At 39.4% G+C, this 17,761-nt stretch overlaps 1 protein-coding gene across 1 annotated transcript in view; it reads left to right on the top strand.

The window, feature by feature from the left end:
• dnajc24 (DnaJ (Hsp40) homolog, subfamily C, member 24) overlaps nucleotides 1-17,761 on the top strand; it is a 103,788-nt gene that overhangs the window by 44,287 nt on the left and 41,740 nt on the right. The window contains exon 4 of the mRNA XM_041197389.1: nucleotides 5,901-6,039. Within this exon, the coding sequence (XP_041053323.1) occupies nucleotides 5,901-6,039 (139 nt within the window). The remainder of the gene's footprint in view (nucleotides 1-5,900; nucleotides 6,040-17,761) is intronic.

Genomic DNA, 17,761 nt, shown 5'->3' with positions numbered 1-17,761 from the left:
GGTGAGGCAACAACAGAGGACTATTTACATGCCAAACAGCGGAAGCAGCATGCGATAGTCAGAGCTAGGCCTTCCCACAACCAGCAGGTCAGATCTAAGCTCTGCAGTCCTGCCACATCCAGTCAAAAATGGTGGTGGACAATTAAACAAATAACTGGAAGAAGAGACTCCACAAATATTTCCATCCTCAATAATGGGGGAGCCTGGCATATCTGTGCAAAAGACAAGGTTGAAACATTTGCAACCATCTTTAGCCAGAAGTGCCAAGTGGGCGATCCATCTCTGCCTCCTCTTGAGGTCCCCAGCATCACAGATGCCAGCCTTCAGCCAATTCAATTCACTCCACGTGATATGAAGAAATGACTGAAGGCATTGGATACAGCAAAGGCTGTGGCCCCTGACAATATTCTGGCTATGGTACTGAAGATTTGTGCTCCAGAACTTGCTGTGTCAATCTGCTCCAGCACAAATACAACACTGGCATCTACCTGGCAAGTGGAAAATTGCCCAGGAATGTGTGGTCCATAAAAGGCAGGATAAATCCATCCAGTCAATTACCACCCCATCAGCGCACCCATGATCATCAGCAAAGTGATGGAAGAAGTTGTCAACGGTGCTATCAGGCGGCACTTATTCAGCAGTAACCTGCACGCTAATGCTTGGTTTGGGTTCCACTAGGGCCACTCAGTTCCTAACCTCATTACACCCTTGGTCCAAACATGGACATAAGGTCTGAACTCAAGAGACAAGGTGAGAATGACTGCCCTTGTCATCAAGGCAGCATTTGACAGTGTGACATCAAGGGGCCCTAGCAAAATTGAAGTCCATGGGGAATCAGGAGGAAAGCTCTCTACCAGCTGAAGTCATACCCAGGAAGATGGTTGTGGTTGTCGGAGGTCAATCATCACTCCATAAGTTCCTCAGGGTAGAGTCTTAGGCCCAAACATCTTCGGCTGGTTCATCATAGACCTTCCCTCCATCATAAGGTCAGAAATTGGGATGTTCGCTGATGATTGCACAATGTTCAGCACCATTTGTGACTCGGATACTAGCAGTCCATGTCCATATGCAGTAATACCTGGACATTCTTCAGGCTTGGGGTGATAAGTGGTAACATTCGTGCCACACAAGTGCCAGGCAATGACCATAAAAGAGAATCTAACCATCTCCTCTTGACATTCAGTAGCATTACTATCACTGAATCCCCCTCTAACAACATCCTGGAGGTTCCTATTGACCAGAAACTGAACTGGACCAGCCATATAAATATTGTGGCTACAACAGCAGGTCAGAGGCTGGGAAGTCTGCAGTGAGTAACTCTCCTCCTGACTCCTTAAAGCCTTACTACAAGGCACAAGTCAGGAGTATGATGGAATGCTCTCTACTTGCCTGGATGAGTGCAGCTCCAACAATACTCAAGAAGCTTGACACCATCCAGGACAAGGCAGCCTGGTTGATTGGCACCCAATCCACCACCTTAACCATTCACTTCCTCCACCACCGACGCATAGAGGCAGCTGTGTGTACTATCTACAAGATGCACCAAAGCTCCTTTGACAGCAGCTTCCAAGCCTGTGACCTCTATCAACTAGAAGAGCAAAGGCAACAGATGCATGGGAACACCACCACCTGCAAGTTTCCCTCCAAGCTACACACCATCTTGACTTGGAACTTTATCAGGGTTCCTTCACTGTTGCTGGGTTAAAACCCTGGAACTCCCTCCCTAATGGCATTGTAGGTGTGCCTACATCATATGGGCTGGAGCGATTCAATAAGGCAGCTCAGCACCAGCTTCTCAAGGGAAGTTAAGGTTGGGCAATAAATGCTGACCTAGCCAGTGACTCCCATATCCCATGAATGAATAAATAAAAATTGGTGGGAGTGGAGGGTATAGCAAATTGCAACAGAGAGCTCAAGACTGTAAGAGCACTTGGGTCAGTGTCATGAACAGATAGCTGGCAGATGCTATTCAATGTAGAAAAAAGTGCAGTAATGCACTTTGGAAATAAGGAAAAGGAATGAATTTTAGCATTTTAAATTGGGTAGAGTGGCAGAGAGTCCTCACTGTGTAGATACTGAGCTCATTAAGGGTAACAGCTCATTAAAGTTAGCAGAAAAAGTGGTTGCTACATTTTATTAAAAAGTGAACGGTTTCCTTAGTTTTGCATCTAAAGGCATTAAGTACAAAAACAAGTAAATTATGTTGAACTTGTACTAATCCTTGGGTCTTGTGTATTGTTTTAGACTTCCCATTAGCCGAAAGAAATAAAAAGCAATAGAAAAGTTGTGGTATATGTTCACCTAGGATAAAACCAAGAATGCAAGGTTATAGTTAAGAGGACTTTTTCACTTGATCTTGGGTTAAGACATGGCTTGACAGAAGTCTCAAGATTATGAAAGGTGCAATAAGAAAAACTCTGTTGAATTGTTTTCTCAATTTGCCAAGATGATAATGGACTATAAATTTAAAATGATCACAGAGAATTAAAACAAACTTTGGGGGCAAAAAGTCCTGCATGCTAAGAATGTGGAATTCTCTGCCATGAACCATGGCTGAAATAGAATTCAAAAGTGCTTTAAATGTGAATTAAATAGTGTTTGAAAAAGGGGAATATTAAAAAGGTTTTGATGCAAGGAAGAGAAGATATAGGTAGCTCTTTTGTGACAAAAGCCAAGATTTGTTGGGCCAAAATGCCCATTTTCTGTCCTGTAACTCTAGGCTTATGATTCTATCTTGATCAAACAAGGTTTTCCTCAGAAGTTTTCTAGTTCGTTCATTAGTTTCAGCCAGGTGTGATGCACTAATTACTTCATAATATTACTGGTGTAATATAAATCATGCACCATAATCATAGGCATTTGGTTTAATGGCATGAATGTTGTAGCCTTAAAGGGACTGTCCTATACATAGGATATCCGACTGGACTGATAGTTTTATGAAAAATAAATTGCAGTAATTTGGGGCACTGCTGAGCCCATGAATTGCGAAGATAGTAAAGTGCATCATACGATTCACAGTCAGCAGGGAGTACTAGTACACTGATGCTGAACTAGTGAATGCAGTGGTGATTATTGTGGAGACTTGACATATCTGTGGGACTCGTGGAGAGATGTTGTGATGAAATTCGGATTAAGATCACCATTTACATTGTGGCGTCCCAAGATATAAGCAGATTAAAGGACCAGGTTGTTGTGATGGATGTCTTCAAGGGCAGCAGATGCAAGTCCTATTGGTCCAGAGACTGGGTGAATGTGGCCTTGGTTCAGGGTTAGGGTGTGGTTTCATGATTTGAATCAAGTTCTAGGAAATGGATGGCTGCTATTTGCATTTAAGGTTATTGTGATGTAAGTTTAAGAGTAAAGTTATGAGGACTGATTGCATAAACTTAGTTTGCATTCTGTTGGGTCTAGAAGATGAGGTGCTTAAGATGATTAAAGAATTCAACAAGGCAGATAGATAGAAACTATTCCATCTGGTGGGAGAATGCAGAACAAGGGGGCATAATTTTAAAATTAGAGTTAGACCATTTAGGAGCAAATGGAAGAACTTTTCCACACACAAGATATTGTAAATCTCTGTCTGACCATCAGGACATGAAAGGTATGTCCCTTTTAAGTTTATTTGTCCACCTTTTTGCTGCATATGTTGCCTTTATTTAATAATTTATCAATTCCAGTCTTTAAGAGGTTAAAATTGGCCCTTTTTGGTTTGTTTCACTTGAGTTGAAAAACCAATCTTTTGGTAAGCTGAGAAAATAATGAATTTATTTTGAAGTTTGAATGGCACTTTGCCTAGCATCCTTTTCTAAACCTCTACCTCCTTCCCCCTTCCTACTGGCTGCCATAATCTGGAGCTGCTTCCTCCCAATGGTGCACAAAAAGACAGATTTGGTGAACACAATTTGGGAGTGGTGTTTTCTCGACTTTCCTTGTGCTCTTGTGGTTGGTCAGCTTTCAATGCTTGGAAATTGTGTTGTTCCACTAGTATGGGCCAACAAAATGACTAAGTGCATTAAGAATATGACACTCTATGAATATTAAGGGAAGCATGCATTCTAAAATTCTATTGTTAATTTGAGTTAATTGGCTTTTTCCCTATATTGAAACAAGTCATTATTGTTTGCAATTGAGAGAGTCAGGATCTACATAAGCATAAGGTAGAATAGTGCTTGGAAATGTAACATGGTTTTTCTGCACAAAAAGGTATCATGTCATTGACCACAAAAAGCCCCTTGCATGTATGCACTGCACTGTTAATGAGACCTCCATGGCTTACAAGACAAATCCTGTCACTATGGGGTTAACTGATACCATTATAGAGTTTTGGGTTTTCTTTTTAATGTAACATGTGAAAACCAAATCAAGTGCTAATTAGGACTGGCAGATGAAACTCCCATTGCTCATCTGAGGTTTCTTAAAATTGGGCAAAATGTGATTAAAGCATTTCATTATTGTAATGTGTGGGTGCTGTGAGAAGACAGTTACTGTCCCTGACAGCTGAGATAGTAAAATTGCATAGAAAAAGGAATGTAATCATATAGTAAGAACTCAAATGGGTTTGTTGAGTTCAAAGGTAATACTGTTTTTAAAAATCCTGACACTTGTGCTTTGTGTTATGAAACTCAGTCTGCACTTTTTATGAATCAATATAATCCTGCTTACATGAAATCTGTGTATTTAGTCTCACATACAGTGCTCAATACCTTTCAGTAAATTGAATCCTTACCTTGATCACAAAAGAAGTGTTTAGTGGATTACAGAAGCTTAAACGTTTACTAGCAGATGTGCTCTTGTTTTAATTAAATGCTACATAGGTACTTCCACAATAAAAGAGGACAAAGAACCATGAGTTAAATGTCAAATGAGAGGTGCTTCCAGACAGCAACCTGTTTGTATTAAACCTTTTTTATTATTACATTTGAAAGGACTGAAATGCTCTTTGGAGAAGAGAAAGTCAAGCACCATTTACGTTGTCTAATACTACATTTTAAAGTGCCTAAAGTACAGCTGGTAATTAATTTAGTGGGATGTAGATAAGGAGACCACACTCTGTTTTAATTAGTGGTGTTCTCTCAAATGTAATACAGTACATGGAGAGTTTTATCATTGCGGTGGCAAGACAGATTCTTCATATGGTTTTACCCCGCTAATGTCAGACCCCATCAGGAGCTATAAGATGTGACATTAATGGGGTCAAAGACAAAATAGGCTGGACGACTTATTTATTGCTATGAAATTAATTGTAAACTGACAGTTAAAACATCTCCCTGTGTTGGATTTTCAGCCCAATATAACAGGCTAGGATTTCTTTATGACCACCTATTGTATTTACAATTAATTTTCTGCAGTAATTAAACAAGATCCATTCTCGCATTGGGTATAATTGCTGTCCAAATGAACTTAGTTGCTGACAGTTACTAGTTGGAGTTGTATTCAACCATATTAACTCAATTTTAAAAATATATTGTGTTTTCCTTGTAAATTTTTGAATAGCTGCACGTTTGACTTGTGTATTATGATTTTTTTTTCTCTCATTCACACATCCCCTGCCCCCTTTTCTGTTTCACATTCTTCCTGTTCACAACATCTCATGGTAAATTGTCCATAATGCCAACAGCGCCAACAGCAAATTATCCAGAAAATGCTGTCGGAGCAGGTTGTGACATCGATGTCTGTGACTCCTGTGGTTTAATTAACCTGGCTGCAGTCTCTCGGGCCCAACAGTCTTGACTCGTATTCCCGATCACCTCTTTCTCGCTGCCACCGCTCTCCCCCCCCACCCCTCCCCAAAACAAAATCTGAGCTATAGTATTGATTTTTTTTCACGCTCAACTTTTTTTTTTCCCTCTCCATTCTCTTCCCTCACCACCACCCCCCCCCAACTCCTTTCTGATTGGCAGTATCACCCGGACAAACAGAGTGCAGATGTGCCAGTGGGAGAACTTGAGGAGTGCGTACAGAGGTTCATCGAAGTTGATCAGGCGTGGAAAATACTAGGGAATGAAGAGACAAAGAGAGAGTATGACCTGCAGCGTCGTGGTAGGTTCTGCCGAGGAGCTTTGTGAAGGCAGCAGCTTTCTAAGTATCAATTCACTATCACTTAAATTAAAAGAAGCTTCTCGAATAGATAAAATCAATAAATTATTTATGTGTAACTATGATAAGAAAACCTTCTTTCTGCATTCTTTTACTGAACCGCTATACACGTTTATTTTTATGCATGTGTTCTCTTTTCGCTAAACCCGAATTCAGTATATAACCTAATTTGCAAATGCCTAAATCCATGCTACGTTTTTGTGTATTCTTCAAATGAAATGGAATTCAACATTATCTTTGGATAATGGTTTTGAATAATATTGTTGTACTGAGAATCCTAAATGAAAGAACAAAATATTTTCTTTATTATTCAGGTTATTTGCTGGAACCTTAGTGATCATTGGCTATGAGGGAGGTTAAATCTGGATTCACTAAAGACATTAACTAGGCATGCCCAGCATGCACTTCCTTTCTGCTTATAATAAAATGTCTTTTTAAAGCATAGGCAGACAGTTGCGAGCAAGAGGAAGGAAAATGTAGGTCAGGTCTGTCACAGATGGGCTGCCATTACATGATGTGATAGCTTGTCTTCTCTTCTGGCCCCAGGACAGGAGACCCTCAGATTTCCATTACAGCCTTCAATAAATGTATATCTATCCTACACAGCTAATGGGGGAGGGGGGGAGGAAAAAAAGTCAATAGTTGTGTACTGCCTGTGGGGAAAACACTCAGCCATTCTCTGCAACACACTCTCGTCCAAAATTGATGTGTAGACACCATCATTTTTTAATGTGCCTGATGAAGACACGCTGCATCTGCATCCAGTTAGTGACTCCTGTTATTCTGGGATGGCATTGTAGCAAATCTTTCCCTATTGCAAAGATTTTTAGGTCCCTGCTGTTATAGTTACCGTTTTCTGGTTTCGTTCTCTTTGGAGCTATTACATGCAGTACATGTTTTCTAAGAATTATGCGTCAGCTTTGATCTATTTTAAAGAGTAATTTATTAATAAACCTGTTTTAAAACAAATCAGCAAGCATTGGAATTGTTTTTTTCCTTAGGAAACTTTGGGGTAGAAGTTATTTGGATCAATCTTGTAAGATTATTTTAGTTCTTTTTCCAATCCCAAAGTTTGGAAATATCATTTGATTGGATTAATTTGAATAAAGCAGCATCTTTTTGACATTAGCTCAGCTAAGAACTTCCCAAATTAAAGGATGATCAGATTCTGAGACCTTCATTGAATCCTATTGCTGGATCACCCTAATTATCTTATTTCTACTTCAAATGAAACACCTTAATATAAAACTCAATATGTTTATGTGCAGATACCTCCCTTCTCCAAATTACGATTCAATCAATGCTACCAAATCGACTTGTACCATTAATGACCTTCCTTTTGATTTGCCTGTTTAGAATTTAAAAAACCTGATACTTGAAACTCGTAGTTCTGTATAGTGATTGATAGTATAAACAGTTGTCTTTTGTCAAAAATAACCAGCATAATGTTAATCCCCCACTGACTGCTTGTCGGCACCTTGTGATTTTTCTAACTTTAAAAAAAAATTAAACATTCAGTTTGGGTGTATACCTTAATCCAGTTTCCATAGTTTCAGGGGAATGTACATTAATTGCCTGAATGTAAACAAGCTATAACTCAAGTGTTTCCATGGATTTTGAGAGCAAGTCATACATACCCTTGTCTCTTTTCTACGCACTAGTCTTCTGTAAGACCATACAGTTATAAGACCTGCTACTTTAAATCATAAAATATAAGTGCATTGGAGTAAAGATGTGCAGGAACATGTGCATGTATCTGACCAGAATACTGAATGCTTAGGCTGTTGGAACTGTTTATCTATTCGATTATTAACTAATGATTGCCAGAGTAACTGGAATGTTGTTGTAAAGTTAGGGGTGCATGTGATAACACTGTGGACTGGTTATACCTTCACAGGAACGGTGTTGCACACTATTATCTGGTCCTAAAACTGGAACAGGTCCATTTACCACTAAGATTGTAACTAAAATGACACAAAAAATGGATGGAAATATTGCTGACTCCATTGATGCAAATCAAGCAGTTTGCAGTCGTTAAAAAAAGTGGCCAGTACTTCTGTTGTTTCCGCAATGGCTACTTATCAGTAGCAGAGAAAGAATTTGGAACTACCTTGCTTTTCCTTGGAGTAATGGGGGGAGAATGTGAAGCTTGAACAACAGTGTCCTGATGAAGTTCTATTGTCTACTCTGCTTTCAGACTGGGAAGGGCTAGTCAGGAATGTTGTCCACTCTCCTGTTCATTTTGGCATTTAAACCAGTGACTGTCATTTGATCCTCGCTCACCATCTGTCATTGGTTGAGAATTAAGAATGACATCCAAACTCTCTGCATGTGCCAGTGATTTCTTGCTTCTGAGCTCCCATGAAACAATTCGCTATTGTTGGTTCATTCCGGTTTTCAGATAAGCTGGGGTGGGAGAACTGTAGTAACAATAATGTGGAAAGATCTTTTCCAGAGAGGTGCCTGACTTGAGTTACTATGAAATTGGAAGTTGTGTGCATGGGTAAAATGGCAATTCTATTGCAAAATATCTGTGATTTGCAGGCAGCTTTACAGATTAAGTACAAACAGATGGTAAATACCTTTACAAGATTATCTGAGATGGGACATGCTATGTACTTGCCTGTGAATGCTGCAACATAAAATCGCTTAAAACAAAACTAGGCTGTGGACTGTGTCTGATGGGATTGCTAACAATGAAGGAGAGATGTCCATATCTCATTTTATGACCATTTTAGCTAAAAAAAAACTTCCAATTTGAGAGAATGTATTCTGATCCTATTACTTTTCAAATCATCTTGACCATCACTCCCCCAACTCCCCTCCCCAAACTAGTGGTTATGGCAAGACTGATGTCTGTTGGAACCAACATATTGACAGCAGTAGCTAAGTGCAAGTCTTTATTGCAAGATTCTCCTCCGATCATATAAGAAACATCTATTTATAAGTGTCAGAAGCTGATGTGTGACCAAGTTTCTCTGTCAGGCATGCCTTTCAAGATAAATCATTTATTTTCAGGAATTTTCATTCCTCATACCAATCACCAGCCACATTATTTAAACTCTGGCTTGTTGATGAAGAAGAATTTCTTCAGTGTATTTTTACAATCGGACACAACATATGGATATGCACTTTCCAGGGAGGGTGTTTCATGCAGATACTTATGCTGTAGGGAAAGTATGTTTTAAAACTCAGACATGCTTACAAAGCTGTTCTCAAAGTATTGGTATTTCATTATTGTATGTGTTCTTTAAAAGTTGGACAGAACATTAAAGCTTGAGAATTATTTTAAGATGTAGTTTATGGGTAACCCTCAATAAATGAAGTAGCGCAGCTGGAAGAGAACATGTGCACTCCTGGAATTGTGAATGCCCCAGCAAGAGCCACAGTAAAGCATTATTGTGCCAAGCCTCTAATAGTTATTTAATGTTATTCTCCAGTCTAAAAGGATCTCAATAGATTTTGCTTTTAATCCCCTTCAATTGCAGCCCCATAAACCTTAATGATGAGCCTTAACAGTGTTTTCTCTGATCTGACAGTTGAGACAATGGAGCTGCACAATCGCTCCACCTCTCTTTGTCAGATCAAACCCAGCAGGACAGGAGGTCACAGAGGCTTGTCCTTTTTGACTATTTCTGGACTCCCTCAACAGCTTTCATCGGCTGTCGCATGAGAATGCAGTGGTTTAAAGCTATCTTTATTTGGACCTTTTTATTTGGACAGTTTTAAGAATGCATCAGTAAGGAAAGCATTTTTTTATTTTAAGGTTTACACCAGCATTCGATAATGTGATTCAAAGAGCCAACTTATCCTTGTACAGATTCATGGGCATTTCAACAGGTGATGAGTTATATAAATGCAGAGAGTTGAAACAATTAATTGCAGTACAAATAACTGATTATCTAAATGTAGATTGGAATTAGATTTTTAAATTCTGTGTTACTTAAGCTGCATAACCACTTGTTCAGTTTGGCATTTTCTTTATTGAGACGGCATACACATTTTTCCTCCCTCGTTTAAATATGCCAAAGCCCTATTCTGAACTTTCATTTGGTCCCCAATGTCAAGTAACATCTCTGTAGATGCAAGGGTGGGCAGAGGCCAGCTCTGGCAATTTTTCACTGTTTTTCTTGGGCTTGCTGCTCAGAGTCATTTGAGAGTTGCTTGAGCCCATGAGAGTGACTTGAACAAACTTTTCTTTTGCCAATCTCTCCATCACCCCCACATTTCCCTGATGGTACACTTGCGATCAGGAACTTGTAGCTTTTGGAGAATTTCAGAAGAAAAGTGGAGTCCAGCCATTCCTCTTGGCCACTTGCTGCAAAACTAATCACCTAGGCTCAGAAAAAGGATTACGTTGAATGAAATCGATGTGGTTACTGTCATTGGTTTAATTGTGATTCATGAAAAGGAGTAATTCACTGTTGGTAACAGGGCACTTTTTTGATTTTATTTGAATTCAGTTTAGGAAAACCATTCTTAGATCCCATTGCCCATCCAACCAGTAGGAATTCTGGAATGGGTTCAGCTTAAGGATATTTGGTTGTAGTGGGAGGGCTCCAATTTATTTAGAGCTCAGTGTTTGTGCTTTCTTTAGAGGAGGGGTGACTAACCTACCACTCTCGAACCCTGGCAGTTGGCCCTGAAGTGCTATCAGCTTAGTCCAATTTGTCTTTATTTCTCATTTGGCAGCTTCTCTAGCTTGAATTTTGTGGATCTGGAAGTGTGGATAGCAGTGCTGCCTCACTGGTGGATAAATTCTATATTGGAGCATTTCCGTCTGTTAGATCACCATCTCGAGCTATGTGCAATTAACGGGGACATTCATTTAAATTTATACCTGGTCTATGAGGCTCCATTGTATGCAGCGGAGTGGTTCACAACATGAAAAGTTTGGAGGCTCCTACTTTATTTTAGAATGTTCACTTGGTAGATGTCTGTCTCTGCTTTAGTCTTTGTTAAGTAGTGTCAGTTTTTGTTACTTTTTATATTTTAAGTTTTCAAAATGAAAAATAATTTCTGTTATCATGAGACACTGCTGGTCAGGTATTAATGTTTTGACATATAACTCCTACTGAAAGTTCAATAATGGTTAAAGAGGATCTCGGAATAAATTCTTCTAAAGTCACATCTACCGTAAGTATGACATTCAGCTCCTCTCCCTTTGTGCCCTCTCCATCTGCATAAGACCCAGCTTCGGCTTCCTTGACCCCATTCCAAACTAAACTGCTGACTACCTGACTTCCCTAACTGATTGCCATACCAACTGATTTTGTAAATGATTCCCTCATCTCCAGGCATTGTTTCTTCTCTTTTCAAAATCATCATCGTTACCCCTTTTCCCAATTCTGCCTTTGCACATTATTGTTCATTCTCCAGGCAACCTTTTCCCTTGCAAGCCCTGGAATGTGTTGTTGCACCCTAAATTTATGCACATCTTTCATGCAACACCATGTGCTGCCATTTGAAAGAATGCTAATCACATTCTCAAATGACATCCTATGTGACTGACTGTGACCATGGTGCACTATTCCGTTGCATCTTACACATCAACTTTTCAGCAATTGACCTGACCACCCTCCTCCAACATTACTACTCCATTATCCAGCTCAGAATCTGTACTTTTAGTTACAGTTTCACCTTGATAATCTTAGCCAAAGCACCTCCAGTAATCACTGCAGTAGTTCCTCATGGCAGTGTCCTGTGCCCAATCTTATTCAGCTGCTTCATCAACAACTGTGCATCTATCCTAAAGTCAGAAGCGGGGATGTTCGCTGATAATTGGACAATTAAGTATCATATGCAACTATTCAGATACTGAAGCAGTCCGTGCTCACTGCATCAAGACCCAGACAACATTCAGACTTGAGCTGATGAGTGACAAGTGATATTTGTACCACACAAATGCGAGGTAATGACCATCTCCACATGACATTCAATGGCATTACCATTGCTGAATCCCCCAACATCAACATCCTGATGGTCACCATTGAACAGAAACTGAACTGGGCCAGCCATATAAATACTGTGGCTACAGGAGCAGGTTAGAGGCTGGGAATTCTGCAGTAAGTAACTCAGATCCTGATTCTCCAAAGCCTGCTAACCATCTACAAGGCACCAATCAGGAGTGTGATAGAATACTCTTCTCTTTCCTAGATAAGTACAGCTCCAACGACATTCAAGAAGCTTAACACCATCCACTTGCCAAGGCTTCTTTGACAGCACCTTCCAAACCCCTGACCTCTACCACCTAGAAAACAAGCGCAACAGTCACATTTGAACACTACCACCTGCAAGTTCCTGCCTAAGTCACACATCATCCTGACTTGGAACTATATCACAACTCCTTCACTGTTGTTGGATCAAAATCCTGGAACTCTCTTCCTAACAGCTATGCTACATGGACTGGAACAGTTCAAGAAGGCAGCCACCAGGGCAGTTAGAGATGGGCAATAAATGCAGGCCTTTCCAGTGATGCTCACATCCCAAGAATGAATAAATTAAACAAAACAATGCACCATTGTCTCTGGAATTTTCCAAAGATCTATCCTTGGTCACCCCTACTGATACTGAATTCTTTGGTTTAGTATCAATTTACCTTGCAACATTTTTTTTCTATATTAAAGATGTCTTCATAAATGCAAGTTGTTAACGTTACTTTTAAAACTTGCATGAACCTTGGGAATTGATAGAGGAATTCAGTGTTTCAGCTCAGCTGTACTGGCTGCAGTTCACTTTCAGTATTAGTTCTCCCGTACACACTTTCTTTTATTTCAGCCACAGTAGACTTTTTAATAGAATTATTTGCTATCACCAGACATGTTGTAGTTCACTTTACTGTAGCTCTTAAATGCAGTGCTCTTTAAAAATTAGAATTTTTAAATTATTAACTATAATTTTGTCGAAGCGCATTACAAAATATACTGAGGGTTATTTGATATAAAATTATTCCATTAAGGCATGGCAAGAATAATTTTCAATTAATGGCATTGCTACCATTGCACATACAATATAAAACATGCCAATCCTTCTCTTTTGTTGATGAGGTAAATATGCACTGCACCTTTTTAAATATAAACTGCCCGATTGAAACTAATGCGATAAAATCAAGCTATATGCTGAATGTAAAAACAGAAAATGCTGGAAAAACTCAGCAGGTCTGACGGCATCTGTGGAGAGAGAAACAACAGAGTTAACGTTTCAAGTTGGTATGACCCTTCTTCAGAGCTGAATATGTTCATGCCGTATTCTGATTGTTTTAAATGAGTTGTTGACCATTTTTAAAATAAATTGGTTAATTGTGTTCAACTGATGATCAAAAGAATTTCATGCAAATGCATTAAATAGTTGTCATCAATATTTTGCAACGAGGCTAAAATGTGTCTTTTGCTATGGTTGAGTAAAGTACCAAGAAGCAATAGGATGTTCTGTCGCCCACTCCTCCATCCCACCATTTGCAAAAAGAAAATTGAAACACATTTTAAAAATCTGTAATGATCTGATCTTGAAAGATTTCCAGAAAAGATTGAGTGCTGGTTCACACAGATAGTGCTGACATTAATTCAGCCTGCTAATTACTGGCTCAGTGATCAGGAGAATTAATTTTCTAGAATGTGCACTTATGTCCAATGTAAACACATTGTACATGGACAGTCCTTCATCAAGAAATGTTTCTCCACCAGATTCATAAATGCAACTTGCCTCTCGATTCACTAAGTTTGGAATAGTCTCTGCTAAAACCATGCAACATCACAGTTGACGGTGATGAGTTCAAAATCCCTCCATAACATTCATCGTAGTTGTAGAAAAGGCCAGGAATATCCTGCTGTATTTTTTTTAGACTTCATTTTGGAATATAAAGAATATGCATTTATATAGTACCTCACAAGCCCACTTAGAATATCTCAAAGTTCTTCACAGCCAATTAAATACTTTTGAAGAATAATCACCATTGTAAAATGGTGGACCAGCAAGTTAGAGGCTGGGAATTCTACAGCAAGGAATTCATCCCCTGACTCCCCAAAGCCTGCCTGTCATCCACAAGGCACAAGTTAGGAAGTGATGGAATACTCTCCAATTGCAGCTCCAACAACGCTCAAGAAGCTCAACACCACCCAGGAAAATGCAGCCTGTTTGATTGGCATGCCGTCCACCACCTTTAAACATTCACTCCCTCTGCCACTGATACACAGGGATAGCAGTGTGTACTAGCCACAAGGAACTCACAAAGGCTTCTTCAACAGAGCCTTCCAAATCAACGGCCTCTACCACCTAGAAGGACAAGGGCAATAGGTGCATGGGAACACTATCCTCTACAAGTTCCTCTCCAAGCCACTCACCAGCCTGACTTGGAAATTTTACCAGCACTTCTTCACTGTCGCTTCAGGAATCCAGGCGAACTCTTCTTTTCAAATAATACCTAGGAATCTTTTTAAGTCCATCTGAGAAGACAGACAGGGCCTCCTCCGTTTAATATTTTGTGTAAGGGCTGGCACCTCCGAAAGCCCAGCACTGCAGAACTGTCAATCTAGATTACATGTTCAAATGTCTGGTGAGGCATTTGACCCCACAACCTTATAATTGATCATATGTAGTCAGATTAGTGTAACCTGTGACTCAGTAAAATTAAAATCAAAGATTGGAATGTTCAGATCCTTAAAGTCAGAATTGTAATGTCTAATTATCTGTTTCTTATCCTTGTGATCATTTAAAAATCTATATTTTGGAGAGATTTTGTTATTTTTTAAACAAAGAATGCTATTGAACTACCAAAATCCTTGACCCTACCTCAATAATGGCGACTAATGGTGTGCTCACAACATTGGGCATCACACTGATGCTGAGGTGTAGCATATATCCAGGGCATGATCAGATCTGATTACAGAGTGAACCTAGGTGAGACTCCTTTTGCACAAGTGTGAACTGAAATCACTTTGCAATTTTCGTACATCTGGCCCATACATGTAACATGTGCATTCAAATCAAAAGTTGAAGAATGAAAATATTTTCTAGTTTTATAATTGTTTCAATGTGGCTCCTATCTTTGGTGTTGTGAGTAATACAGTCAGTTGGGCATCTGTTTGTTGCCCAGAATATTTTTTCAGAAATATGCTATTATCTGGTGAAAATGGCGCTCCCTGCGGTTAAGAAGCAGTTTCAGTACTTCTCTGTCTCCTGGGTATATGTGACAAGGATCTTCTTGGAAAATTACTTTTTGAACCATCACATCATAACAGGGGGCAGTCACAAGTAGGTCAATCTTGCAAAGATTACAGCTAATTAATGGTTTCTTTATAAAAATAGCATCAGCCTTCACATTTACTTGACAATTGCACCTTTTTTTTCTCTCTCAACTGTATTAGGGTGTTCCAGTTATGCTGGCAGCCTCATTTCACATCAGGACAAGTTCAGTAGTTAAATATTTAAAAATAACCATTTCAGAAATGATCCAGTTTTCCACAAAATTTTTAAATATCTAAGGATTTCTAAAATCTGAACATGTAGTCTGAGCAGTGACTTGTTAGAGAGTTTTAACATTATGAAAGGTTATGATAGGATAAATGGAGTAAAGCATATGTACAGCATCATTTAGGAGCAGGTTGAAGTCCCAATAGACACCTGTCTGTTAATGCGCAAAGAGCGGTAATCTTGGATTGATTGCTTGTGAAGGTAGAATCTGTTACTATCAACCTGACAACTCTCCCTATGTAGCAAGCTAGGATACCATGGTATTTTGTATGTCTGGCAGGTTGTTTGTGCCTCCTGCTGCCTGACCTGGGGTGAGATGGGTAAAAATGTATTACTCTGTGCTAGCACCTCCAGCAAAAAGCTTTGCATTAAAGAGGTACTGACGTGTTGGGGTCAAAAAGCTAATTTTAATTATCTAGACAAATCGTGTTTACAGTTTATTAAAAAAATAGAGAATCATAGAATTTTACAGCACAAGAGGTGGTCATTTGGCCCATTGTGTTTGTACCAGCTTTTTGAAATCTATTCATTTGTGTATTTTGTAAGTAAATGCTCTTTTTTTGAGATTTTGTGATCCCTGTGGAGATCCAACAAACCAAAAAGAAACAAATTTACTGAACAACCCTGATGAAAACAACCAATGAACCTTTCACCTTTTTAGAACTTTCACTTTAACAATCAAATCAAAATAAGAAATAGGGACAAGAGTGGACCAATAGGCCCCTTGAGCCTGCTCCTCCATTCAATAAGATCATGGCTGATCATCTTGTGTATCAATTTCCAGATCCCATCTAACCCCGATAACCTTTGATTCCCTTGCCTAACAAGAATCTATCTACCTCTCCCTTAAAAATATTCAATGACCCTGCCTCCATCACCTTCTGAGGCAGAGAATTCCAAAGTCGCACAACCCTCAGAGAAAAAACTTCTCCTCATCTCTGTCCTAAAAGGGCGACCCCTAATTTTAAAACAGTGCCCCCTAGTTCTGGACTCGCCCACAAGAGGAAACATCCTTTCGACATCCACCTTGTCAAGGCTATTCAGTATCTTGTATACTTCAATCAAATCACCCCTCACTCTTTTAAACTCCAGTGGAAACAAGCCCAGTCTGTCCAACCTTTCCTCATAAGACAACCCACTCATTCCAGCTATCAATCCAGTAAACCTCGCTTGAACCACCTCCAATGCATTACATCCCTCCTTAAATAAAGAGACCAAAACTGCACACAGTACTTGAGGTACAGTCTCACCGATGCTGATAGCTGAAGCATAACATCCTTACTTTATATTCAATCCCTCTCATAATAAAGGTTAGCATTTCATTAGACTTCTTAATTACTTGCTGTCCTTGCACACTAACTTTTTGTGACTCATGTACTAGAACACCTAGATCTCTCTGCACCTCTGAATTATGTAGCCGTTCTCCACTTAAGTAATACTCTGCTTTCTCATTCTTCTTGCCAAATTGAACAACTTCACATTTCCCACATTAAACTCCATTTGCCAGATCTTTGCCCACTCACTCAGCCTATCTATATACATCTGCAACCTCCTCATGTCCTATTCACAACATACTTTCCTACCTATATTTGTGTCCCCTGCAAATTTAGCTACCATGTCTTCATTCCCCTCATCTAAGTCATTGATGTAAATCATAAAAAGTTGATGCCCCACTTGTCACACCCTGTCAATCAGAAAAAGACCAATTTATGCATACTCTCTGCCAGCTTGCCAATCTTTTGTCCATGCTAATATCCATGACATCCAAAATCAACACAATTAAACATGAATTAACGGGCAAATGACAGTCAATATAAATTATAAATTAAGCATTAAATAGATAGATCTCAAAGATTTATTAGGCAGCCCACTCAACGTACATGGCTCCAATTTCTGCCACAAGCCCTGATCTTCCTCGGGTAAAATTCTAGTTCCTTTCCTTCACAGATTTTGCCACCAATTCTTATCCAACAGTAGCTCCCACTCAACTGAGTTCCAAGGCAACAATCTTCAACAAAATGGTGCACTTCTCCAGACCCTTCTCAGCTCTACTCATGTCAATGTGTTTTGGTGTGGATCCACCAGTATTACCTTCATCCAAACTGTCAGTGACAACCCTGAGCACTGTGTGGCTGGCTCTGGTCAATCAGCTCCTCTAAAGTAACTGAAAAAAATGGGTAGCAACCTTATTTTCCTT

This window comes from Carcharodon carcharias, chromosome 10 (assembly GCF_017639515.1).
Source record: "Carcharodon carcharias isolate sCarCar2 chromosome 10, sCarCar2.pri, whole genome shotgun sequence".
Taxonomy (NCBI): Eukaryota; Metazoa; Chordata; class Chondrichthyes; order Lamniformes; family Lamnidae; genus Carcharodon; species Carcharodon carcharias.
This window is presented reverse-complemented; position numbering and strand designations above follow the sequence as displayed.